Source organism: Camelina sativa, chromosome 2, assembly GCF_030686135.1.
Source record: "Camelina sativa cultivar CO46 ecotype springtype chromosome 2, ASM3068613v1".
In the NCBI taxonomy this organism is placed as follows: Eukaryota; Viridiplantae; Streptophyta; class Magnoliopsida; order Brassicales; family Brassicaceae; genus Camelina; species Camelina sativa.
Window position 1 is genome coordinate 16,700,265 of NC_141881.1, and position 26,635 is coordinate 16,726,899.

Genomic DNA, 26,635 nt, shown 5'->3' on the forward strand with positions numbered 1-26,635 from the left:
TGTATGGAAAGCATTGACCTACTTTCAGTTGGTCTATCCAAGGATTATTTAACTGTCCATGAATACCACCAACAAACGGTTTCCCTTCTTCAGCATCTACATCCAGGTGATCTCCATCTTCATCGTCATCTTCATCTTCAAATTTTTTGTACTCAGTGTAATCGAAATTCATGTCATCAACATCTTTCGGCTTCTCATTTGTAGTATCATGGAGAGCTTCTTCACATTCTTCTACACATTCATCAGCACCTGGATCAATATCGTCACCAAATTCATCTGTTGGCTCCCCATCGTCAATAGAACGAGAGTTGTTTATATCATTAACACATTCCTTAATCGGCTGTCCATCCATGCATCGCGTAGAGACGCAAAGGCGAACAACATTCCTACTACTAAAATCTATCAAGTTCTGAACTAATCTATCATTTGTGACATAGACAGGAGGGGTATCTTGGGGCAATTGCTGAAGCATCATCTCTGCTAAGGGATACGATAACTGAACCATCTCTGTTTCTTTGTCAATCAGATAATCTTCTACAGCCATTTCAAGAAGCTCAGCGTATGTACAACCGTGTCGTAAAAAAAACATTCTCCCACCTTTGCGTCCATCCATATCAAAATGCCAAGACCAATTTCTCGTCATCCATACTCCAAAAACAACAGATATTTGCGCCATTTACCTGAAAGAGTAAGCAGCAAGTCAAATACTCATTACATAGCTGACTATCCGTAGAAGTCTTAAATCAATAACCTAGATGCCTAATAAAACCAAAAACATGATTGATCCAAAAGTATAATATATTATCATGGAAAAAAATAGATAGAGGCAAGTACATAACCAATACAAAACAAATGAACTACAAAATCAAAAAGAAAAAATTTATAAATTTCAATTAAACACTATTTCAATTATACAGACTTCACAGATAACTCCAACATTTTGACGTCCTAAATTAGTCTAATTTAATGACCTAACTGCCTATGAAAACCAAAAACTTGATTTCTCCATATGTATTATATGGATTCATGTCAAAAACATACAGAGGCAAGTAAATAACGCATATCAAAGAATACAACAAGAAAATCTTAAAAATTATTCACCAATTTTTGCAATAATTTGGTTTTCAAATTCTGCTGACTCCATGTTGACGTCAAACAGGTAGATATAAAATAGACTATACGAGGATAACTTCAAATGAAGTCTATTTTTTGTGGTCTATTTTTGCAATTACAATTTAACAAAGCAGACAGCGAACGAAGTATACCAGATTCGGTTGACTTCTTTTGTGGTCTTCCTTTGTTAATTTTTTGATCAGTTTTGCAATTAAATATATAAAACTAGGTAGACTTCAATGGAAAGTTCAACTTGTTAACTTCAATTATAGTCTACTCTGGTTATTTCTGCAATTGACCAACTCATTGACTTTACAGTAGACTTCATCTATCCGTCAACATGAAAATGTAAACTTCGTCGTGGTTAGTTTTGCAATTGACCAAGTTTGACTTTCGCCAAGTAGACTACGTACGAAGTCTCCAGGAATGATGACTTCGTTTGCAGTCTGCCGTGATCATTTTTGGGGTTGAACAACATTTTTATTTTTTAACTAGTAGACTTCTTTTGCAGTCAACTAACTATTTTAATATTAATAATATTACAGTCAATGCTTAAATATTTTTGTCAACTCCAAAAATAGTCACTATAGAAGTCTACTCATTTATTATCAGAAGAAGACCTCGTCCAGCAGTCATAACTAAAAAGTCAAGAATTTGGTCAATTGCAAAAATACACCTTAGTAGACTGCAAACAAAGTATCCGTTGGAAATATTCTAATGCAGTCTAAACCATATTTTTTTGTTTTCAAATGAAATTAAGGATACTGAAATTTTAGTCTATAGGCTCGAAAGTCGATAAATTTTAAATTGCAAAACTGACCATATAGTAGACTTTACATGATATTATGACGGTTGGACTAACAAATGAAGTCTAATTTCGACAAAAAAAAACAAGGAAAATCACGAAATCTACCGGAAAATAACCTTATCGATGGTGGTTTCACAATGTCAAGCACCGAGGACGTCGTCTTTAGTCACCACTGAAGAAACACAGCGCCAATTTTCTTTGTTCACAAGATATAACAAGATTAACGAACTTTCAATTTTTCGATTAAAATGGAGAGGAGATGGAAGAAAATGAAGTTCTCATAGCATTGGGTGTTATTTAAGCTCACAAATCGGGTTTTTGAAGCATTAAGAGCTTCAAATTTAGTTGTTCATGGTTGTTGGAAAATTGATGGCGGTGGCACAACCGTAAATAAGAGAAGAAGATGAGGATATAGATGTAATAAACATTTTCGCAAGAAATTTAAATAAATCAGAAATAATGGCATTTGTGTGAATATAATGAATGGCAGAGGATTTAGTAGGGAGAAAGTGGCAAATGTTGGAGAGAGAAAAAGAGGGGTTTAGTCTTGCAATTGACTCAAGTTAGGGGTCCAATTTTGCAACCGTCTATTAGAATTAATAGTAGACAGAAGGTTTTTCAATCATTTATTCGTAAATTCATATAAGACTTAATTGGAAATTCTTATTAATTTTGAAATAGTAATAAAAATATAGATTTTGAAATAACATGATTTATCTAGAAATTTGAATTCTTTTATTATTCACTTTCAAATCCATTTAAATTATAATAAATCATTAAACTAATAACATAGTATTTTAACTAGTCTAAATAAATCATAGATATATTAACATATGATTTTGATGAGGGTTTTAAAATCAATTATTGAATAACAACACATAACTTTTGTTTGAATTTCCAAATCCATTAAATCCATAATCAAATAAATGTCTCTCAAGAAATACTGTACAAATTTATATGTCCAATTTTTTTCCATACTAAGTTTTGAACCCACGCTACGCGTGGGTTTATTTGATATATTTAGATAAATATTTTATATGATTGATGACGGTAATAAAATATTATCTCATAAAAATTAAAATTAGTACTAAGGAAAAAAATTAATTTTCAGATACACAATTTTTTAAAATATCAAAATCAGTTGTGTTATAAAATCAAATCTGATAAAAAAAAACAAGAATTTAACTCGACGTCCAGGCAAGGCAAATCAAATTGATGACCTCACATGTCCTAAACCATTTCTTTGACCACCAGAAAAAACGAAACAATTTTATAATCATGAATTTAACTCGTTTTCATATTTAATTGATCGCTACCACCTATGTTTTCGTGTTTTTTATTCATTGTTTTATTATTCTTCATATTCTTTCTTGTCATTTTCATTGTCAAATTTTATGGTAATTGTAATCGTTACTTTTACCGTTTGGATCTTTGTTATACTCTTTTTTTTCTTCTTCCTCATCAACTTCTTCACATTCTTCTACTAAAAAGCCTTTTTTTAGACTACCACAGAACTTGTTAACCCATCAAACTCCAAGAACAAAATCATTTCTTTTCTCATAAAATTTTTGTAATTCATGAAGACCAGCATAGTCAACACATGCACCCAATTATTGATAATTTTATTAATATACTTATTTGGTTTTAGATCCACGCGTTTAGGAACTTCTCAAACCAAAATTCTTACTTGGTGTATAATATTTTAAAAACGTAATAAAATATACTAATAATTATTTATTCAATATGAATCATATGATATATAGAAATATGAGTACACTATAAGAACATATTAATTATAAATAAATAATATCAATTATATCATATCATCAAATAATATCAGCCATATCATATTATCAAATAACTGTAACAGTATATAACAGTAACCGCGTGATCCGTATTTAAACATAACCGTTTATTAAACGGTTCTGGTTGAGGTTAAAAAAATTTCTAACCATAACCGATGGTTAATAAACCGTAACCGTGACAACTGTAATCCTGGTCATTCCTATGTATATCTAACCAAAAATGTGTGTTTGTTGTCCATCTTTCTTCTTTAAACCTCAAAATTTGACTCAAACATCAAATTAAGGTCTTGCGATGTCAATCCTTCATCCTTAGACCCAAAAATAAAAAATTAATGAAAGAATATCAACTCACCTATAAAATCATGCACAAAAATATGTTTTACAGCTCATAAGAAATAAAAAGCAGAAATATAGATAAATAAGATAATTTATGTTTTACATCAATATTTATAATATTTTAAACTTTTAAATTTAAAAATTTATAATATTTACAAACTTTTTAAAAGCTAAGAACTTTTAGAAGTTTCAACAATATTTTAAATATTATAATATTTTTTTGAAACTTTTAAAATTTTAATTTGATCAAATAAAAAACCAGATCAAACCAAATAAAACTTTTAAACTTGGATATCTGATAAATCAAATTTTCTTGCTCATTCGTTGTTGGAAGCATATTAATCTTATTTATACTGGTTCTGAACCATTGTCTAAAAAATTTCTAGCCGATGTGGGATATTGTGCATAGTTCTTTGATTTCCATAAATTTTAAAAAAAAATTCCCTAAAAAATTCTTGAAATTTAAATGATTTTAATGAATAACATGTCGGTTGTTTAAAATAATTTTTAATATAAAAAGTTTTGAAAATTGTATAAAATATTAATAAGTGATATGTCAAATTTCTATTGGTTGCTTAAAATCTTAGGACGAGCTCTTATTTTTATTAGTATAGTAGATTCAAAAACTAAACGAGAACGAAAAATAACAATAAAATGTTCAAAACCATGATCTTAAGGCCCATTTTAATACTTAAGCCCACTTATTAACATTTGCCCTTCATGTTCTATGGGAAACCTCACGCGGGCACGCCCTAGAGAACTCTCTCTAACAGAGGAAATCGAGTAAGTAGAAGCAATCGGAAGGTTCGTTCAACAACGGCGATGTCGTCCCGTAAGAAGAAGACGAAGAAAAAGTCTCTTGAATCGACTCCAAATCCATCACTTTCAGATGATTTGCTATTGAGCTGTTTCGCACGCGTATCGAGATGGTACTACCCGACTCTCTCCTTAGTCTCCAAGAGCTGTCGATCCCTCGTTGCTTCACCGGAGCTTTACAAGACTCGCTCTTTGTTAAACCACAGGGAGAGTTGTCTCTACGTGTGCTTACAGTTCCCTCCTGACCCTCACCCACGTTTGTTCACTCTCAGCCAAAAACCTAATCGAACCCTAACCAACATCCCCAAGAAGAAGAATAAGAAGTCAACTGCACATGTTTTAGTTCCGGCCCCAGTTTCCAATCCACCTCCTTTGGACAATAAGGATGTGGTGGCTGTTGGCTCTAATATATATGCCATTGGCGGAACCATTGAGAACGCACCCTCGTCTAGCGTCTCAATCCTGGACTGCCTGTCTCATACCTGGCACGAGGCTCCAAACATGCGGATGGAGCGGAATTACCAAGCTGTTAATGTCGTTGATGGCAAAATTTATGTAGCTGGAGGCTTGAAAGACTTCACTTCTTCAAATTGGATGGAGGTTTTCGATCAAAATACTCAAACTTGGGAGCCTGTCTCGAGCCCTCTAGATAAGAGATGTAGTGATATCTACAAGAGCTTAGTGATTGACGGAGATATCTACCTGTTTGGGGATGATGTTGTGGCTTACAAGCCAAAAGAAGATAGATGGATAGCGATTACAGAAAAGCATCTGAATTTTCAAATAGCATGGTTTCAGCATTCTTATTGCGTGATTGATAACGTAATGTATTGTTATCGTCCAGCAGGTGGAGTCCTATGGTATGACTCTAAGCTAAGATGCTGGAATAAACTGAAGGGTCTTCAACGTTTGCCTAATTTTGCTAGTCATAGTACTGTTGAATTAGTTGATTGTGGTGGTAAGCTTGTTGTTCTGTGGGACAAGTATGTGCGTGCAAGTGGGTACAAGGAGAAGGTGATTTGGTGTGCAGAGATTTCACTTGAAAAACGCAACAGTCAAGAGATTTGGGGGACAATCGAGTGGTCCGATGCGGTTCTTACAGTCCCTAAGTCTTATAACTTCGTGTCTGCTATTTCCGCTACTGTTTGACAGGTTAGAACGTAATGAATCTGGTTATGTTATATGTCACTTATGAAGGAGTTTTTAGCGTAATGCAATTATCATGTCTTTGCCTACAAAGCATCTGCGCGCTTGCTTGTAAATGATTAAGCTTATTTTGTGACACTGTTACTTTGATAAACCCTCTGATCCCAAACTCTTTTCTTTTTTCTACTGCGTGATGAATGTCTCATTAGACTAGCTAGCGTGTAATGTCGTTCGTCTTTTTGCTGAATATATAGGTGTTGGAAAATGTCTATAGCTGACGTCGCTTTCACTTGTAAACCGTCTAACCATGCTTTGCCTATGAAAAATACTTTTGTTTGTGTTGCTTGTATCTTGTCTCCATCTTAATTGTGAAATCAATATAGCCTTGAGTTTTCTTCATTCCTGTTGGATATTGTTAGAATTTTTATAGGGTTATATTTTGTTTACAAGAAAGCTCCTCTTTTATACTCTGTTTTTTTAAGATGTAATCAAGTAGTAAACCGTAATCCGAACACACACACACAATAAAAACAAATTCTATTCCCACTGAAGCAGAGAAATAATAAGGAAGCGAATTCTATCATAGAAAATCATACTAGTGCGATTACCACTAATTAAAGAGCATCACAACTTCAAAACTGGTTTGCAAACAATAGAGGGGAATCGTACGTATTCTTCGTCATGGTCGCTCCTTGTTTGGGATGATACAATTACAACAGACGTGACTAGTGTTCAAGAAAGCGCTAGGCAGTATCTGGACGGTGATCCAGCGCCTAATGCTTAGAACGCTTAATCGGAGCCTAAACTGTGTTTAAGTGGTTTAGGCGTTTACAACATAAAACATTATATATAAAATTATGTACAAATATATGTTAGAAAAATAAAAAAAAATTATAAAATATAAACAAAAGTAAAAAAAAATACATGTTTTAAAGTTATATTAACAATATATAAACATTTATAATTAGGTATACAGATATAAAACTTAATAATTTAAACATATATAGTTAAAAATCAAAAATATATATTAAAATTAAATTAATGTAATTTTAAGCGGTTCAGGCGGTCATCTTGGCGTCTACTGAGCACCTAGCGCCTAAACGCGAAGAATCTATGCGCTCTTACCTCTTGTCATTCCTAACTAACAAGTTTAAGACTCCAAGAGGCAAGACATGCTTATGGATGTTCAACACTGTCAATTTGCCTTTTGTCTTTGTCCTATCAGAATTTTTTTTTGTGTTCCTTTAACTGGAACTATTTACTGGCTCAACCGCAATAGTGGAATGTAGTACTGTATACCAATGGTTGCATTACCACTAGGAATGTGTCTCTTGACTCATTCTCGTTTAACAATCAGTTCCTATATGCATTAAAGCTAAGGCTTTTAGACTCTATCATCATGTAGATGTAAGATTGTAGGAACATGAAGCCAAGTAAGATACTTCCTGAATAGAAAACTGGACACATACAGTCTTGGTTTTAAAAAGCACGCATGTGGCGCGCCATGGCGCGTTGCGTAATGCTGTGAGGAGATGAGGGAAACAGGACACTATGGCAAGGCGAATCCATGATGCGATCGAAACGATGACCATAGCCGATGCGACCATTGCATGAGGCGAGCGCAACATGGTTTACGGCACAAACAAGGTAAAAAATCGTTTTGTAATATAGTAGTTTACTTATAAATCAAACGTATAATAAAAAATATTTGATTTTCTGAATAGTATCTTTAATTATTGATTTTGTGTAATCAAAAATCTTTGATTTGATCATTTTTTCATCCATTATATATAAGAAAACCCTAGTTTATTTAGTCTCCTCATCTCTTTCATTCACGAGTCCTAAACGTGAAAGACGTCAATCGGCTTTACTACACGTCTACAGCAAAAGGTAATCATCTACTAATCAAAATTGTTGTATACTTGTATTATTTTAGAAACTCTTCTTATTTCCTCAACTAGTCCTAAAAGACAAAGACGTTAAACTAGCTTTCAGTTTTTTGTTTAAAAAAAAAATCAATAATCAGAACTTGTGAGAGTTGTAACACATTTCTCTTTTTGTTTAGCAGTGATCAAGTTCACTTTCAGCCATGTCTGATCCAAATTCAAGCCAAGATGAAAATGATCCAGCAAGAAAACATGGCTTTCCAGATCCTGTCAACAGAAACAAGTGGCAATGTAGGTATTGTCCTAAGATCACTTGTGGAGGAATCACTCGTCTCAAACAATACTTAGTTGGAGGCTATAGGAATGCAACTAAATGTCCAGATTGTCTGGAGCATATTAGGGAAGAAATCATATCATTTATGAAGAAGAAGGAGCAACTTAAAGCTTCTACTCAAATGATGCCACCATCTCAAGAGTTTGATGATTATGATGATGTGGAAGAAATGGATTGTGAGCCAAGTAACAAACGACAACTTCCCCAGCCAAAAAAGCCAAGATACCACGGTCCACTTGATAGGTTTGTAACTTCTACACCTCCTGATATATTGAATGCTAGAAAGGAAAGGAAACGGATTTTTGGAGCTTGTGATAAGGAGTTAAGGGAGAAAACTAGGTATTGCAAGGTTTTTCTATGATTCTGGTCTTGCATTCAACGCAACTACTTTAGAAATTTTTGGGGAGATGGTTGAATTAGTTGGACAATATGGTCCAGGATTAAAGCCACCAACCATGCATGAGTTAAGAGTTCCTTCACTTAAGAAAGAAGTAGAGACACTAATAAACAACTAGTAGAGCACAAGAAAGAGTGGGCATCTAAAGGTTGTTCAATTATGTCTGATGGATGGCGTGATTCGGTTGTTCAAAAGGATTTAGTTAACTTTCTTGTTAATTCTCCAAAGGGATCTGTTTTCCTAAAGTCTTTGGATGTATCAGAAGTCGTGAAAGATGCCACATTGTTATTTCAATTGCTTGATAAGATAGTTAAAGAAGTAGGAGATGAAAATGTTGTCCAAGTGGTCACGGACAATGCATCAAACTTTGTGAAAGCTGGTAAGAGATATAATACATCTTTTAAAAAAATTTAAATTTTTTTGTTTGTTTAATCTAACTTTTTATTGGTGTATATAAACTTCAGGAAAATTACTTGAAGCTAAATGACCAAATCTTTATTGGAGTCCATGTGCAGCACATTGCATTGATCTAATGCTTGAAGATATTGGGAAAATTGCAAATGTGAAAAGCTATACAAAAGTGTATATTCATGAATGGCTATATTTATAGTCATATTTCTCTTGTGAACATGATGAGGAAGTTCACAAATCAAAGGAATTTGCACAGACCGGCGATTACAAGATTTGCAACAACTTTCATCACGCTAGCACAATTTCACAAGCAAAAAGACAAGTTGAGAAAGATGGTTCATTCTGAAGAATGGAATAATTCCAAGTGGCCAAAAGAAATAGGAGGAAAGAAAGTAAGAACATATATTTTGCAAGATAGTTTTTGGAAGAATGTTTTATATGGGCTGCAGTTGGCAAGTCCTCTAGTACAAGTTCTTCGAATGGTTGACAGAGAGAGAAAGCCTCCTATGGGATACATGTATGCAGCCATGGATCGGGCAAAGGAGACAGTTATGAAGTCTTTCAATATGAGAGAAGAACACTACAAAACTGCATTCGAAATTATTGACAAAAGATTGGAGTTTCAACTTCATCGTCCTCTTCATGCAGCTGGCTACTTTCTCAATCCAAAAATCCAATATGGAAAATCTGATGATGTAGGTTGTGAAGAAGTGTTGAAAGGTTTGTATGATTGTATTGACAGGTTGGTTCTAGAAATTAAGACTCAAGACAATATAATGTTTGCGATAGATGAATTTAAAAATGCAACTGGTCTATTTGGTTATCATATGGCTATAAGGCATAGAGCTACAAAATCACCAGGTAATTACTCTCTAGCTTGACATCTTTCTGTTTATAACTTAAGTTTATATAAAACTAACAATTTCTTTATTTTAATAGCGGAATGGTGGTCTTCTTATGGATCTTCAACTCCACACCTCCAAAAAATTGCCATAAAAGTTCTTAGCCTCACTTGTAGTGGTGCTACTGGTTCCGAAAGGAATTGGGGTGTTTTTCAACTAGTAAGTAACCTTAAGTTGATTGTTTTAGTAGTTACTGTAGAAACTGAGTTTCAAACAATGAATTTGTTTGAAAGGGGAAACAAATTCAATAAAGCTTTCTTGCTAAGAAATCGGATCAAAGCTAATAAGCAAGAAGGGATTGAAATCTCTTCAAGAAAAACTTAGGGTTTCTCTCAAGAAAATGAAGAACTAGGGCTATTGTATTAATTGTTGGATGCCTTTACAAGGAGGGGGATACCCCTTTATTTATATGAATGCATTGATTACAAGATAAGTCTATTTTCCTTAAATCTCGAGTTGAAGATATGGTAAATTTCCTCTTCAGATGATCAGATCGGGTTTAGGAGGCGGTCTTGAAGGTTGGTCGAGTGACTTCATCGGGCTTCTGCTTATAGGCCCGTTTAGCTGGCCCAAAGGAGGGTTCCTCGGTTTAGTTGATGTGCAAGATTACACGGTTTACCTTCGGGTTAGGTCGGTATGTCGTGGGTGCTAAATCCTGCACCAACAAAGCCAATGGTCTTTAAGAAGTCATCTCCTTATTTTGCTATCTCTGTGAACGTCAACTTTCGAGATGAATAAACCTTCACCCCTTTCAGCCTCCCACGCCAACAATCTACTGTATTATCTATTATGTATGGTAGAAAAAGAAAAAAGAAAAATTTCAGTTATGTCAAGAAAAATTTAATAAAATAAATTGGATAGAATTTAAAAAGAAATAACCTTGCCCATGAGAGTTTAGTAAATCTATACTAATAAAAAATAGGAGCTATAAGCTCCTAAAGGCGTCCACATAGAATTTTAAACCTCCAATTGTAATAAGACATGTCACTTATTAACATTTTTTGAAAATTCCAGAATTTTCTATATTAAGAATTATTTTAAAACAACCTATCAGGATTTGACATGTCATTCATTAACATTTTTTTTTAAATTTCCAGAACTTTTTAGAAAAAGGAAAATTTAAAATTTATGGAAATAAAAAAACTATGCACAATATCCCACATCGGCTAGAAAAGTTTTAGACAATGGTTTAGAACCATTATAAATAAGATTAATATGCTTCCCAACAACGAATGAGCAAGAAAGCTTGATTAATCAAGCGTCCAAGTTTAAAAATTATTCGGTTTGATCCGGTTATTTATTTGATCAAATTAAAACTTTAAAAAGTTTCAAAAAATTATTATAATTTTTTAAAAATTTAAAAGTTTAAATATTATAAATATTGAAACTTTTAAAAGTTCTTAGCTTTTAAAAAGTTTTTAAATATTTTAATTTTTAAATTATAAAAGTTTAAAATATTATAAATATTGAAACTTTTTAAAAGGTTCAAATTTTATATTTCGAAACCTTTTAAAAGTTTAAAATACTATAAATATTGATGTCAAACATAAATTATCTTATTTATCTACGTTTGTGCTCTTTATTTCTTATGAGCTATAAAACATATTTTGTGTATGATTTTATAGATGAGTTGATATTCTTTCATTAATTTTTTATTTTTGGGTCTAAGGAAGAAGGATTGACATTGCAAGACCTTGATTTGATGTTTGAGTCAAGTTTTGGAGTTTAAAGAAGAAAGATGGACGACAAACACACATGTTTTATTAGCTATACATAGGCATGACCAGAGTTACGGTTGTCACGGTTATGGTTAGAAATTTTGTTTAACCTTAACTATAACCGTTTAATAAACAGTTAAACGGTTTCGTTTAAATAAAGTTCCAGTTCAAGCTGTTACTGTTATATACGGTTACGGTTATATACGGTTACGGTTATTTGAGAATATGATACAGTTGATATTATTTGATGATATAACATAACTGATATTATTTATTTATAATTAATATGTTCTTATAGTGTACTCATATTTCTATATATCATATGATTCATATTAAATAAATTATTATTAGTATATTTTATTAAGTAAGGATTTTGGTTAAAGAAGATTCTAAACGTGTGGATCTAAAACCATATAAGTATATGAATAAAATTATCAATAATTAGATGCATGTGTTGACTATGCTGCTCTTCATGAATTTCACAAATTTTATGAGAAAATAAATAATTTTGTTCTTGGAGTTTGATGGGTTAACAAGTTGTGTGGTAGTCTAAAAAAAAAGGTTTTTCTTTTTATTCAACCAAACATTAATAATTAAAAGAGTACTCCTAGATTGGTTGCCCAAACAGGAGGATAACAATGTGAAGAATGTGAAAAAGTTGACGAAGAAGAAGAAGAAAAAAAGTATAACAAAAAACCAAATGGTAAAAGTAACAATGAAAATTACCACAAATTTTGACAATGAAAATGATAATAGTAATTAAATTTTGTTTATAAGATAATATTTTATTACCGTCATCAATCATATATAATTTTCATCAAAATATATCTAATAAACCCACGCGTAGCATGGGTTCAAAACCTAGTCTATACTAATAAAAAGTAGGAGCTATAAGCTCCTAGAGGCGTCCACATAAGATTTTAAACCACCAATAGGGATAAGACATGTCACTCATTAACATTTTTTAAAATCTCCAGAATTTTCAATATTAAGAATTATTTTAAACAACCTATAAGGATTTGACATGTCATTCATTAACATTTTTAAAATTTCCAGAATTTTTAGAAAAAGGAAAATTTTAAATTTATAGAAATAAAAGAACTATGTACAACGTCCCACATCGGCTAGAAATCTTTTAGACATTGGTTCAGAATCAGTATAAATAAAGATTAATATATGCTTCAAACAACGAACGAGCAGGAAAGCTTGATTTATCAGGCGTGCAAGTTAAAAAGTTTTATTCGTTTGATCCGATTTTTTATTTGATCAAACTAAAACTTTAAAAATTTTCAAAAAAAACAATATTATAGTATTGAATTTTTTAAAAGTTTAAATATTATAAATATTGAAAATTTTAAAAGTTCTTAGCTTTTAAAAAGTTTTTAAAATAGTTTAAAATATTATAAATATTGAACTTTTTAAAAGGTTCAAATATTATATTTTGAAACCTTTTAAAACTTCAAAATCTTATGATCTTTAAATTTTAAAAATTTATTAGTTTATAAAAGGTTTCTAAAAAATTATAATTTATAAATTTTAAAAGTTTTAAATATTATAAATATTGAAACTTTTAAAAGGTTCAAATATTAAAACAACCTATAAGGATTTGACATGTCATTCATTAACATTTTTTAAATTTCCAGAATTTTTAGAAAAAGGAAAATTTTAAATTTATAGAAATAAAAGAACTATGTACAACGTCCCACATCGGCTAGAAATCTTTTAAACATTGGTTCAGAATCAGTATAAATAAAGATTAATATATGCTTCAAACAGCGAACGAGCAGGAAAGCTTGATTTATCAGGCGTCCAAGTTAAAAAGTTTTATTCGTTTGATCCGATGTTTTATTTGAGCAAACTAAAACTTTAAAAATTTTCAAAAAAACAATATTATAGTATTGAATTTTTTTAAAAGTTTAAATATTATAAATATTGAAAATTTTAAAAGTTCTTAGCTTTTAAAAAGTTTTTAAAATAGTTTAAAATATTATAAATATTGAACTTTTTAAAAGGTTCAAATATTATATTTTGAAACCTTTTAAAACTTCAAAATCTTATGATCTTTAAATTTTAAAAATTTATTAGCTTATAAAAGGTTTCTAAAAAATTATAATTTATAAATTTTAAAAGTTTTAAATATTATAAATATTGAAACTTTTAAAAGGTTCAAATATTAAAATATTTAAACTGCATAGAATGTTTGGAAATATTACAATTACTTAACCTCCATAGAAATTTTAAAATATTATATCTATACTAATAAAAAGTTGAAGCTATAAACTCCTAAAGGTGTCCATATAGGATTTAAAACAACCAATAAGAATTAGATATTTCACTAATTAACATTTTTGGAAATAGAGTAGTAATCTATATTATTAAGATTTTTTAGAAGAAAAAATTAAAATTTATAGAAATAAAAGAAATATGATTTGATATTCTTGCAGTAAATTTTTTATTTTTAAGTCTAATAAAGAAGGATTGACGTCGCAAGACCTTGAGTTGATGTTATTTGAGTTTAAAGAAGAAGGATCGACAAAAAGCACAAATATTATTTTAACTATACATTTGTTCATATTACTTTCTTTGCGAGTAAGGATTTTGGTTTGAGAAGTTTCAATACATGTGGATCTTAAACCGAATAAGTATATGGATGAAATTATCAATAATTGGATGCATGTGTTGACTATGCTGGTCTTTATGAATTGCACAAATTTTATGACAAAATAAAAGATTTTGGTCTTGGAGTTTGATGGGTTAACAAGTTGTATGGTAATCTAAAAAAATGTTTTTCAGTGAAAGAATGTGAAAAAGTTGACGAGGAAGAAGAAGAAAAAGAAGAAAAATAAGAAGAGTTTAACGAAGAACAGGATAAAAGTAACGATGACAATTACCATAAATTTGACAATGAAAATGACAAGAAAGAATATCAAAAATAAGAAAACATTGAATAAAAAACACAAAAACATAGGTGGTAGCGATCAATTAAATATGAAAAACGAGATAAATTCAAGATTACAAAATTATTTCGTTTTTCTAGTGGTCAAAGAAATGGTTTAGGATATGTGAGGTCACCAGTTTGATTCGTCTTGCCTGGACGTCAAGTTAAATTCATGATCTTTTTTTATCTGATTTGAATATATAACACAACTCATTTTTATATTTCCAAAAATTGTGTATCTGAAATTTAAATTTTTATTTAATACTAATATAATTTATTTTTATAAGATAATATTTCATTACTGTCATCAATCACATACTCCCTGCATTTCATAATATAAGATATTTTAGAGAATATTTTTTTGTTTCATAATATAAGATGTTTTCAAGTTTCTATGCTACTTTCAGATTAGTTTAATATATTTTGTTATGCAGTTTTATTTATGATTGGTTGAACTTTTTTAAAGTGGTCATTTCTTATATTTTGAAACGGAGTGAGTATATATAATTTTTATTAAAATATATTTTGAAACCTAGTTACAATAAAAAAAGGGTGAAGGGATTTACATATCGTTCTTAATCTTCAGTGGGTTGAAAGTTAGACCCTCAAATCCTTAAACAAAGAAGAAGATGAGTATATAAAACGACGATGAACAAACTGAACCAAAGTTGTGAAATCTGAAAACATAAATTGTAAATAGAAAGACAAAGACAACGACAAAGAACAATCAATTTTGATCTAGACAGCAGAGCTTAGAATCAAAACGCCGAGAGAAGGAATATAGAAGAAGAGCGATTCAATTATTTACCTTTAGATTTTTTTTGCCATGTCTGTAAAAAATCAGCATAAACTTCAGTTTTTGTTTTAAACCGGATAAAAGTTGCATGAAACCGGAATTAGAGAAGGAAGAAAGCTAGGATGTATATTTTGTTCCATTGTTGGGAAACGGAGAATTTTAGATTGTGGAGAAGAATAACAGTTTCAAAGTATCAAATGTTTTTTTCCTGTCGTTTTTTTTTATATAGATATGTTACAAAAAAAAAAGATAAGAGGGAAGTGGAGACCGTGGAATAGTTTACAAACCAATAGAACCTATTTTCACTTTCTTTTTTTCCCTTTGTAGTGTTTACACGATTGTTTGATCCACTACTTCTATAGATCAACAAAGAATTCTGATCCACTACTTCTATAGTTCTATTTAAGAACTCTAATAAATAAATAAATAAAAAATCGAGTTAAATTCCTTCCTAAATATATATTCCCTACAAGTCGGAGAAGACGACGAGGAAGAAATCCAAAGGTTAGATCAATTGCGATCTTATATCGATGACGTCCGTAAAGAAGAAGACGAAGAAACAGTCTCCGGAATCACTTCCGTATGATTTGCTCTTGACTTGCTTCGCACGCGTCCCTAGAATGTACTACCCGACTCTCTCCTTAGTCTCCAAGAGCTGTCGAACCCTCCTTGCTTCACCGGATCTTTGCAAGACTCGGTCTTTGTTGAACCACAGGGAGAGTTGTCTCTACGTGTGCCTAAAGTTCCCTTCTGACCCTAACCCACGTTTGTTCACTCTCTGCCAAAAACCTAATCGAACCCTAACCAACATCCCCAAGAAGAAGAATAAGAAGTCAACTGCACATGTTTTGGTTCCAGCCCCAGTTCCCAATCCAGCTCCTATGAACTATAAAATGGTGGCTGTTGGTTCTAATATATATGCCATTGGCGGAACCATTGAGAATGCACCCTCGTCTAGCATCTCAGTCCTGGACTGCCAGTCTCATACATGGCACAAGGCTCCAAGCATGCTGATGGACCGGAATTACCCAGCTGTTAGTGTCGTTGATGGCAAAATTTATGTAGCAGGAGGCTTGAAAGACTTCACTTCTTCAAATTGGATGGAGGTTTTCGATCCAAATACTCAAACTTGGGAGCCTATCTCGAGCCCTCTAGATAAGAGATGTAGACATATTTACGAGAGCTTAGTGTTTGAAGGAGATATCTACCTGTTTGGGGATAATGTTGTGGCTTACAAGCCAAAAGAAGATAAATGGATAGCGATTACAGAAGAGCATCGGAATTTTCTAACAGGATGGTTTCAGCATTCTCGTTGCGTGATTGATAACGTCACGTATTGTTATTGTTATCGTCCAGTTGGAGTCCTATGGTATGACTCTAAGCTAAGATGCTGGAATAATTTGAGGGGTCTTGAAGGTTTGCCTAATTTTGCTAATTATAGTACTGTTAGATTAGCGGATTGTGGTGGTAAGCTTGTTGTTTTGTGGGACAAGTATGTGCGTGCAAGTCGGTATAAGGAGAAGACGATTTGGTGTGCAGAGATTTCTCTAGAAATGCGCAACAGTGATGAGATATGGGGGAAGGTCGAATGGTTCGACGCGGTTCTTACAGTCCCTAAGTTTTATAGATTCATGCGTGCTATCTCAGCTACTGTTTGACAGGTTAGAACGTAATGAATGAACCTGGTTATATATATGGCTTTCTTTTTCTTAGTATGTCACTTATGAAGGAATGTTTTGCGTTTTTAGCGTAATGCAACGATGATCGCGCGCGTCTTTACTTAAAAACATCTTCACTCACTTCACTTGCTTGTAGATGATTTATAAGCTTATTTTGTGACTGTTACTTTGATAAATCCTCTGATCCCTAACTTTGGTTTCTACTGCTTTATGAATGTTTCATTAGACTAGCTCGGTAATGTCTTTTTTTAGGCTGAATATATAGGTGTTGCAAAATTTCTATGAAAATTACATTTGATTGTTTTGCTTGTTTGTCTATTGTACATCCTTGAGCTTACTAGTAAAACGTTTGAATCCAGTTATATATATGTTTTTTTTTTTTGTCAACTTCCACTTTTTCATTAACTGAAATTTCTAGGGAAAATTGGAAAAAAAAGACGTTTTTTTTTCAAAAAATGTCCATCTATACCGTTTTTTTAAAGGTTTGGTGAAATAGGTTTTATATTAATAAAAACTCAATTTTGCCCTCACTTTTTAAAACCATCTAATATAAACGAAAATATAATAAAATCCCTAAAATCATTCTAAATTATTCACAAAAAATTAAAAATAAAAAGGAAATAAAAATTGTGATACAGAAACCTCTACTCGAACCAGAGTTTTTTACACACAAAAGGAATGAAAACCCTTTTCACTCTCAATTTAATTTTTTACCAAATCGTATAGAAACCAAAAACGACAGTGACGGCGGGGGAGTTCTTCGGCTTGTTCTCCCGATTAATCGACGGCGGTGAGTTTCTTTTTATCATTCTTTTCTCATCTGGGCGAATCTTCTTCCTTGATTCGTCCTCCTTCTCATTTGTTTTCCTTTTATTCTTGCGACTTATGTTTTAATTTGCTCCCATGATTTTGTTTGCTCTAATGTGTCAATCGTTTGATTCTCTTCACATCGTTTGAAATTCGGCTTCATATTACAATGTAAATCACTCTAGAATTCTCAATTTCTATAGATTTAGGAGTTGCATGTTGATTTTCTTAATCGGTTTTGAATTTGTATTACTAAATTGAGCTATGAGAGATGAGAACATTGAAATTGTTGCAAGCTTGTCTTGTTTTTCAATTTTGTTAGATTTAAAAGTTGATTTGATCGCTTATGAATTTTTCTTGGTTTCATTTTTGGTGTGATAGTTATTTGATTGTAATAGGTTTGATAGCTTGAGTTGGTGGTTGCTATGTTTGATCGATTATGAACTTTTCTTGGTTTCATGTTTGGTTTGATAGTTATTTGTTAGTAATATGTTTTATGTTTCACATGTTAGGTGTACATGAGCAATATTAGCTTGTTGAACATGGATGGCAAAGACGGATCAAGCAAAGTGATATCAGGTACTTTTATAAATTTTGTTATTTGTTTTTTTCTCTGTTGAGAGCTTTTTCTGTTATTTCTAACAACTCTTATTGTTGTCTTTGATTTTTTTTTGTTAATCTTTTGTTCAGGCGTTGATTATCCTAAACGCATTTTCAAATACGGTGATGAACCACAAGTGAAGCAGATAAACAATAGCTGCAGAATGTCTATCTTGACAAGAATCAAGGATGCTTTGCCAACAGAGTATGAAAAAGTGAAGAGTGATCCAGTGTTTGCAAATTTGTTTGCCATCTACGAGAATGGGTTAGGGTACTCTGCGCGTTTGATACACAGCATTATGTCTCGCCAGTTGATCACAGATAAGAAACATGAGCTTTGGTTTGTGTTTGGAAGGAAGCCGCTGAGATTTTCGCTGCAAGAATATTATGCAGTCACTGGACTCAAATGCAAGGATGATTTCAAGTTAGATTTGAAATCTTGGAATGAAGACAGTTGGAAGAAGGACAAAGGTTTTTGGGCTAGATTATTGAAGAGAGATAGGGAGATTACCATTAAGAGGCTGATGGATGTGCACCTACTAGAAGTTCACAAGTGGGAACCTGAAGACAAGCTAAGATTTGTATATGTGTGCGTCATAGCTGGTTTGGTAATGGCTAAGGACGAGAAGAAAAAGATCCCTCTCTCATACATCAAGTTGGTGATGGATCTTGATAAGTTGAGAGCTTATCCTTGGGGTTTACATTCTTTTGACTACCTTGTGACCTCGATCATGGACACAAGAAAGGAGCTGAAGAAGACCAACAGTTATATTCTTAATGGCTTCTCCTTTGCACTTCAAGTATGGGTTATGGAAGCAATTCCAGTGATTGGAGAATTGTTGGGAGAAAAGATCAACAAGGAATTCACAAACGGTGCTAGATGTTCTAACTGGAAGGGAGCTGCAAAAGTGTCTTATCAAGACATTATCATCATAGAGCAATCTATTGGACCAAAGGTTAGTAATTTATTTTCTCTGTTCTTCTTTAATTGTCATGGTCTGATTATGGTTCTGTTTTTTTACTATTGCTTAACCAAAATTTTTATGTATGTGTTTTTGCTAGGATATCGTCTATCCATACATCTCGAGGTCAGGAAATTTTGACATAATCGATGATATAGAGTTTTTTAGGCGTGATGAGATTGATGATGTGGGAGTCAAAAACATAAACCATTTGGTGCAATCTGGTTACGATTTTAGAGACCATGAGTGGGGTCATGTTGAAAGTAATGATGTTGAAGAAGAGAAGATAGAGGAGGTTGTAAACGAAGATGATCATGTTGAAAAGGAAAGTGATGGAGACAAAAATCAATTGTCTGGGTTGGAGAGTAGCGAGAAGAAGCCAGATGTAGATGTGGGAGCATCAAGCACGAAGAAGAGAAAGACAAAGCAGATTGATCATGGTGCAGAGAGTCGAAAAATGCAATTCCTATGTCAGCGAGCCGCAACGTCATTCACTCATGGTTTTGATGAAGAAATGAAATCATTCATTAAAGGTATGTTTGAAGCTTCTTTCAAGCCTTTTAAGGAAGAAATAGGCCAGCGATTGAAGAAGATGGAGGAGGATGTATCAGAAGTGAAGGAGATACTATCGACTATAGCATCAACTTCGACACAAGCCACACCACCATCCTTTAAACCAAAAGATGTGGTAAGTCAATAAATAATTTATAAGCTTTGGTTTGTATCTTATCGACTATATGATTTTGTCAAACTTATTGATTTATATTTTTGACACAGGGGAAATCACCATCCGTTCAACCAAAGAGTTTGGTACGTAAAAAGTAACTTGGTAAAAGTTGTCTTCGTTTTAATGTTTTGGAAAATGGCTACGTTTTTTTGTTTTTTTTTAAAATTCGGCTTTGTAAGTTATTTGAAAATATTCGGCTAATTGTAAACTTAAGTATTGTAATTGTCTTTGTGAACTTATGTATTGTATTGTAATCATTAAACTTTCTTTGAATTTATTTGTTTCTAAACATTAAACTTTGTTTGATCTTTTCATTGACAGGAAGATAACTTTCTTTTTGATGATTTGTTCACCAAATAGGGTGCCATAGACCTTAATATTGACAGTCAAGATTTATTGGGCACTCAAGATTTCTTAGCGAAAACAGTAGGACATCTTTCGCAAAAAACATGTGTACCTGGAGTTGATCCTCCAATAGATGCGGGAAAGTATAACGAGGATGCTGATTTGGTTTTTGTCTCCGAAGTTAGATGGAATGCTTTGGAAGCATGGCAAAGGAATCATAGGTATGTGTTCTTATTTTTATTCTAAGCATCAATTTGATAATTGTCGAGATTTTTTAAAATTTTAGCTTACAAATTACTATTTTTTTCACAGTTACGAGCAACTTCAGTTTGGTCCATCGGTAATTAATCATGAATTGCTTAACCGTGTCATTACTCACTGCAAGTGGCTGCACAATCCAGTAAGTATTAACTTGATTTCTTCAATACTTAATTTGTTAATTATTTTACCATGGTTAAATTTAAATTTCACTTTTATTTATTTTCAAGGAAATGGATGCAATGATGTATTTATTCCGGGAGAAAACATCTTTAGGTGAAATGAAGGCAGACCATGTTGGTTTCATGAATTGCATGTTCAGTGAGAGAATCAAAGTGGAATACACCAAGTACTTGAAGACAAAGCGGCAGCACAAATGGGATAGTAGACTTCTCGAATATGCTAATGGTGAGTTTCCTTCTCACGGAAAGACAGGAAAACAATGGGGTACAGATGTTGACAGGATATACGCTCCGATTTGCGTCAACGGCAACCACTGGATTTTTGTGTGCGTTAACTTTGTCTTAAGAACTGTTGAAGTCTTCGACTGTGCTGGACACAAGAATAGAAGGTATGTCGAGTGTTTCGCAACGTGCATCCCAAGGATTTTGAAAGAAATTAATGCAAAGGTAAATGGAAAAGCATCTCTTTTGACACCATATGAAATCATAGACATGAAGGTGCTCTCCGATTTGAATAAGTCGCATAGCGATTGCGGGGTCTATGCATTGAAATACATCGAGTGTCATATGAAATCTCTAAATTTGGATTTGATGAGCGATGAGAACATCAACTATGCGCGCTTGAAGATTGCTGTCGATCTGTGGGAAGCTGCAAAGGATCCAATATTACTTGAGCGTATGAAGAACTATGTCCCTCCAAAGTCTGAGTCTCACCATATCGAAATTGACTGATTTGTTTCATCTTTTTAGTATGTCTTTAGTTTGACACATTGTATGACTTTCGTTTCTTTTTTTTGTAGCTTAATTTATGATATGATTTTTGTTTTTAGTTTTAGCTTAATGATATGACTTTGTTTTTTTTTTGTTTTAGCTTAATATATGATATGATTTTTGTTTTTTGTTTTAGCTTAATATATGATATGAGTTTGGTTTTTTGGAAAATATGAGCTTAATATATGATATGACTTTGATTTTTTGTTTCATCTTTTTATGATGTCGATGGTTTCTTCACCAATTCTATCAAACCGGACTATCTTTAATTTGGTTTAATACTTTTAATTCTGGTTTAATACCAAACCGACTTTTTTTAATTTCGTTTAATACCAAACCTGAATTTCTTTAATTTCGTTTAAAACCAAACCGACTATCTTTAATTTGGTTTAAGAGCTAATCATAAATTAAAAACTTATCCCGATTATTTACGAATAAACACATAAATCCCAAATTTTAAGAAACCTAATATCGACCTGGTACCCAATCGATTGCGAAGAAGATGAGCAATGTATCAAGCAATTCGACTGGATCGAATAATTCCCGTGCAAGAGTAAGAGTGGTTGGTGTTCCAAGGAGATGTTGGTGCGGGGAAGGAATTATAGCACTTATATCAAAATCTGATCCCAATCCTTACAGGAGATACTATCTTTGTGGATTTGCTGCATCAAACAAGGTAAATTGATTTGTTTACACGTTTTGTATATTTTTCATTTTTGATTATAACAGTTGGGATTCTTGTAGCTTAGGAACGATGATCACACCTTTAAATGGGTTGATGAGGCTTTAGTCAACGAGATAGATACACTCACTGCAAAGAATATTGAATTTGAGAAGCACCTCAAAGATTTCAAAACTGAGAGATTGGAGTTTGAGAAAATAGTTGATGAGAAGATGGAGAAGGAGATATTTGAGAAGATAGAGGATGCTTTGGCTGAAGCAAAAGCAAGCAATAAGAAGATGATGGTGATCATAGTGATATTGTGCATGCTCATGATTGGATGCAGCAAATTACTAGGTTGAGCGTATGAACATGATCATGTGTTTTTTTTTTTTTTTTTTTTGAAATTTGTTAGCTTGTTTCCCTTTTGACCTTCACCTTCAAATTATGGTTTGTTTACCTATGACAATGATCATGATTTTTTGGCCGAATTTGATAGTGTATGAAAAAGTTTAAACAAAAAGTAGAAATGAATAAATCAACCATAAACTGGAAAAAATGAAATGTATAAACCAGTCTTCACAACTCAAGAGTAGAGTTTAAACAAATACTAGAAATAAACTGGGAAAAATGAAATATATAAACCAGTCTTGACAACTCAAGAGTAGAGTTTAAACAAATACTAGAAATGAAAAATTCGACCATAAACAAGCCACCTTACCTAAATTGGGACATCACATGTTGTTCGGTTGTGTCCTTCTTTACCACAACGGCTACACTTGTGTCTCTTCGACGATTGTGATTGTTGAGACGCTCTTATCTTGTCTTCAACTGTTTCATGTCTTCGTTTCCTTCGTCTACCAGGGTGTCTTCTTGATTCAGGTGGTAAAACTTTTGCAGCCTCAATGTGGTCAGGGATGCCCCATTCACTCTCTGGAATACCTATTGGATTAACAGTCTCCTCATAGTACTCTCTCCAACTGGTAGTGCTATACATATCATCAGCATATGGATACAGATCATTGCCTATATCAAAAGCTCCTTTGATGGCGTGTCTGCAAGGGAGTTTGCCCATTTGGAACTTCCCACATGTACATGTCCTTCTCTCCAAGTCAACCACAAAGTCTACCCCATGCGCTTTAACCTGTATTATGTTTCTTCCAATCGGATAAATTTTAAAGTATTTACCTTTCACTATTCTTCTTGACATTTTCTTCTCCACCTTAACAGTTAAAGGATCTTTCTGCTTGGCACTTAATTCTCTCCGCTCAAAAAACCAGCGTGTTAACATTTCTCTGATGCTGTCTAGTAAAGGGATTACTGGATACTCTCTAGGTGATCTCAAAGCTGAATTGATCGACTCTGCAGCATTGTTTGTGTTCTGGTCATATCTGTATCTAGGGAAATGGCATCGAGCCCATTTTTTAACCTCAGCATCCTCTAGGTACTCTCCAATCGCAGGACTGATGTTGCAAATATCTCCAAAAAGTTTTTGAAACTCTGCAACTCTATAAGCTTTGGACGCTCTTGAAACCAAGTCAGCCACACCCCTTCCCTTGTGATATGTAATAACATTACCAATCAAGTGGTGGATGCAAATACCATGAGTAGACAATGGATAGATTTTTTCAACTGATTTGCTAATTGACACATGCCTATCTGAAATGAAAGATAAATCTTTCTCATTTCCAATAACAACCTTTAGTTGCTCAAAAAACCATGCCCATGAAGAATCATTCTCATAATCAGCAATTCCAAATGCTATTGGATACAAATTAGAGTTCCCATCTACTGCTGTAGCAACTAGTAGAACTCCTTTGTATTTGTTCTTCAAAAATGTTCCATCAACCACAATAACTTTCCTCATTCCCTTGTAAAATCCTCTTATTGACTGACCAAAAGACATAAACAGATACTTGAATCTACTCTCGCAATCAACTTCATAATTTGTATACGTACCCGGATTCGCTTCTTGTATCATGTACAAGTATTTTGGTATTTTAGCATAACTCTTCTCAGGAATTCCTCTAACTTCATTCACTGCATACTCACGAGACTCCCATGCCTGAGAGTAAGTTAAATCACAACCATACTCTGTACGAATAATATTGATGATATCATTCGGTTTAGGCCCTTCCAATACACCCTCATAATTCTGCATAATGAGATGTCCAATTGTTTTAGCTGAAGGTGTCCTACAAAATTTCTTCTTCTTCGAAGGAGCACAAGTATGGTCCCCCACAAACTTGTTGATCTTGAAATACGTAGACCCATTTAAACACTCAGCACGCAGACTCCATTTGCAAACATCCTCAATGCAGCGTATACACCAGAATACTGTATCAGATTTCGTAACCCTATAGTCACAGTTGTACCTCATAGCATACAACTCCATTGTTGCTTGTAACACTTCTTTGCTTTTGAAATATTGACCCCTCCTTACGCTCACACCTTTCAACGACGTTCCAACACCATAACCGGCGTTTTTGTCGGATGTCTTCTTCCCTAAAACATCCCTATGTTTGGCATCATCAATACCCACAAATAAAACTAGGTTTTCATTTGGTCTACCATCGCCATCTTCAACACTTGAAACCCCTGGTTCTTTATTCAAATCCAATTTGACTTTGCTCCCAACATCCTCAACACTCCCTTTGAATGTCACACACAAATTTACTGTTTTCTTCTTTTTATAGTATGAAATAAAATTTGTGACCTGGCTATTATTCATCATAACGACAGGAGGACAATCAGCAGTGAGATCTGTGGGTAAAAAACTTAGCTCCATATCAACCATACTAGGCTCTACTCCATAGGCTTCTGAAACCATAATCTTCAATTCTTCATGTGTTGTACTCGATTCCAAAGTTAGTAATCTTCCACGATTGTCTTCATCAATAATAAATCTCCACTCATGATTGTCAAACAATCTCCACTCTCCACTCTTAACATAGATGTGCATTGCCATGGCTCGAAAATGGTGAAAAGAATTGGGAGAAAACGGTTTAACACACCACTAAACGAAAACGATTAGGGTTGTTATTAGGGTTGTTTTAAAAATTTCTAAAATCATTAGAAAACTATATCTAGATTTCGTAGAACAGAATCTTAACAAATTATTACGATTTCACCTAATTATTAGATGAATATTGAGTTTCCTATTCCAAATATTCACTTTCTATATTTAGCAATCACTAAAAGTTTCAAAGTATACCATCTACTTTACCGTAGTAGATGTCAACTAATTTTCTCAGAGATAGAGTAAAAAGAATAAAACATATTCTACAGATTTCAGAGGCTAGAGTAAACCGTAGAAAGATTATACTAAAATGTTTAGAACATAGAGCAAATCGTAGAATACAAATTCTGAATTTTGTAGAATTCAGTATTTTCGGCCCCTAAACTATTTAGAACAGAAACTATTCCTGAATTTAGTATAACATGTACAAAATGTTAGAACGCATCATCTTAAATTTTCAGAACAGCAGAAAACGTTTTCTAAATTTTTTATATCAAATTTTATCTATCAAAAAAACCACTTATACAATTTTTTTTTTTTTTGGAAAAAATTTATATTACCTCTACTATTGTATATCTACTTATTTACCTATATTTCACATTTTTAAACATGTTAAATTTGGATTTTTCAATTCCTATGGGCAATTTTGGAAAAAATGACCATTTTCAAAAAAAGGTGTATATGGACAATTTTTTTTTTAGTGATTCTTTATTTTCAATTTTCCCAAATTTCTATTACAATTCTAGATCCATTAGGTTTTTTCATCCAATTTTGCACAATAAAATACAATTTAGGATCATAATTAAAAAACAAAAACAAAAAGATTCCTTTGTAATTCCTACCGCCACTTAGTTTCCTTCACGATTGACAAACTCAAATTTGGATCCTCAAATTGCTGGCTTAGGAGCTTTATATCTTTGAGTCACTTGCTTACTTTGTAGCTTGTCTCTTTGTTAAACTTATTGTTCACGAACTCATTCTGCTACTGTTTGATGTATGTATGCCTCGTGAGACAAGTGGGTAAAGTAGTTTTTGTTCTTGTTTGTTTTGAACAAACATTGTTTTGCATCTAAACATCTACAATAAGCCAAAATGGCTGGATCAGATCCCGGTGATAATTATATATTTAGACATACTATTTGCAAGACTTCACTTGTGTTTTTTTTTTTTTCTTTTTTCTTTTTTTCTTTTAATCTTTTTATTACATTCTGCTGGTTA

At 32.7% G+C, this 26,635-nt stretch overlaps 7 protein-coding genes and 1 pseudogene across 9 annotated transcripts; 7 read left to right on the plus strand and 1 right to left on the minus strand.

Annotated features, from left to right (window-relative positions):
• The first annotated feature begins 4,792 nt into the window (after positions 1-4,792).
• On the plus strand, positions 4,793-6,207 carry LOC104723309 (F-box/kelch-repeat protein At5g49000 pseudogene; annotated as a pseudogene). Its single transcript, XR_015579957.1, has one exon. The product of XR_015579957.1 is annotated as an F-box/kelch-repeat protein At5g49000 pseudogene (transcript).
• A 1,906-nt stretch (positions 6,208-8,113) lies between these two features.
• LOC104751456 (uncharacterized) lies at positions 8,114-8,605 on the plus strand. Its single transcript, XM_010473404.2, has one exon. The coding sequence runs from the start codon at positions 8,114-8,116 to the stop codon at positions 8,603-8,605; it is 492 nt and encodes a 163-aa protein (XP_010471706.2).
• On the plus strand, positions 8,213-10,606 carry LOC147948737 (uncharacterized). Its single transcript, XM_087468379.1, has 4 exons — positions 8,213-9,020; positions 9,106-9,913; positions 9,992-10,113; positions 10,439-10,606. Exons 2-4 carry the CDS (start codon positions 9,232-9,234, stop codon positions 10,604-10,606), a joined length of 972 nt encoding a protein of 323 aa, XP_087324505.1. The 5' UTR covers positions 8,213-9,020; positions 9,106-9,231.
• Positions 10,607-15,936: 5,330 nt separating this feature from the next.
• Positions 15,937-17,064, plus strand: LOC104723317 (F-box/kelch-repeat protein At5g49000-like). Of its 2 annotated transcripts, XM_010441663.2 has the most exons (2): positions 15,985-16,251; positions 16,387-17,064. In XM_010441663.2, exons 1-2 carry the CDS (start codon positions 16,027-16,029, stop codon positions 17,062-17,064), a joined length of 903 nt encoding a protein of 300 aa, XP_010439965.2. In that variant the 5' UTR covers positions 15,985-16,026. The 2 variants fall into 2 exon arrangements, with proteins under 2 accessions (XP_019088263.1, XP_010439965.2); XM_019232718.2 differs by having other exon boundaries at positions 15,937-17,064.
• Positions 17,065-18,410: 1,346 nt separating this feature from the next.
• LOC147948738 (uncharacterized) lies at positions 18,411-19,787 on the plus strand. Its single transcript, XM_087468382.1, has 4 exons — positions 18,411-18,471; positions 18,583-19,448; positions 19,555-19,717; positions 19,780-19,787. Exons 1-4 carry the CDS (start codon positions 18,411-18,413, stop codon positions 19,785-19,787), a joined length of 1,098 nt encoding a protein of 365 aa, XP_087324508.1.
• An 873-nt stretch (positions 19,788-20,660) lies between these two features.
• LOC147948739 (ubiquitin-like-specific protease ESD4) lies at positions 20,661-21,698 on the plus strand. Its single transcript, XM_087484174.1, has 3 exons — positions 20,661-20,747; positions 20,839-20,926; positions 21,015-21,698. Exon 3 carries the CDS (start codon positions 21,018-21,020, stop codon positions 21,696-21,698), a length of 681 nt encoding a protein of 226 aa, XP_087340300.1. The 5' UTR covers positions 20,661-20,747; positions 20,839-20,926; positions 21,015-21,017.
• Positions 21,699-22,239: 541 nt separating this feature from the next.
• On the plus strand, positions 22,240-22,760 carry LOC104747682 (uncharacterized protein At4g04775-like). Its single transcript, XM_010469362.2, has 2 exons — positions 22,240-22,413; positions 22,482-22,760. The coding sequence occupies exons 1-2, from the start codon at positions 22,240-22,242 to the stop codon at positions 22,758-22,760; spliced, it is 453 nt and encodes a 150-aa protein (XP_010467664.2).
• A 359-nt stretch (positions 22,761-23,119) lies between these two features.
• On the minus strand, positions 23,120-24,835 carry LOC147948740 (uncharacterized). The gene has a single exon (XM_087484182.1). It carries the CDS (start codon positions 24,791-24,793, stop codon positions 23,120-23,122), a length of 1,674 nt encoding a protein of 557 aa, XP_087340308.1. The 5' UTR covers positions 24,794-24,835.
• Positions 24,836-26,635: the final 1,800 nt, after the last annotated feature.

Bases quoted from the DNA above. Each gene is read 5' to 3' on its own strand.
- LOC104751456 (XM_010473404.2), top strand. From the start codon at position 8,114: ATGTCTGATCCAAATTCAAGCCAAGATGAAAATGATCCAGCAAGAAAA.
- LOC147948737 (XM_087468379.1), top strand. From the start codon at position 9,232: ATGAATGGCTATATTTATAGTCATATTTCTCTTGTGAACATGATGAGG. The intron at 9,914-9,991 runs GTAATTACTCTC...TTATTTTAATAG, and splicing joins TAGAGCTACAAAATCACCAG to CGGAATGGTGGTCTTCTTAT. The intron at 10,114-10,438 runs GTAAGTAACCTT...TTTCCTCTTCAG, and splicing joins ATTGGGGTGTTTTTCAACTA to ATGATCAGATCGGGTTTAGG.
- LOC104723317 (XM_019232718.2), top strand. From the start codon at position 15,937: ATGACGTCCGTAAAGAAGAAGACGAAGAAACAGTCTCCGGAATCACTT.
- LOC147948738 (XM_087468382.1), top strand. From the start codon at position 18,411: ATGAGCAATATTAGCTTGTTGAACATGGATGGCAAAGACGGATCAAGC. The intron at 18,472-18,582 runs GTACTTTTATAA...TCTTTTGTTCAG, and splicing joins ATCAAGCAAAGTGATATCAG to GCGTTGATTATCCTAAACGC. The intron at 19,449-19,554 runs GTTAGTAATTTA...TGTTTTTGCTAG, and splicing joins AGCAATCTATTGGACCAAAG to GATATCGTCTATCCATACAT.
- LOC147948739 (XM_087484174.1), top strand. From the start codon at position 21,018: ATGGATGCAATGATGTATTTATTCCGGGAGAAAACATCTTTAGGTGAA.
- LOC104747682 (XM_010469362.2), top strand. From the start codon at position 22,240: ATGAGCAATGTATCAAGCAATTCGACTGGATCGAATAATTCCCGTGCA. The intron at 22,414-22,481 runs GTAAATTGATTT...GGATTCTTGTAG, and splicing joins GATTTGCTGCATCAAACAAG to CTTAGGAACGATGATCACAC.
- LOC147948740 (XM_087484182.1), bottom strand. From the start codon at position 24,793: ATGGAGTTGTATGCTATGAGGTACAACTGTGACTATAGGGTTACGAAA.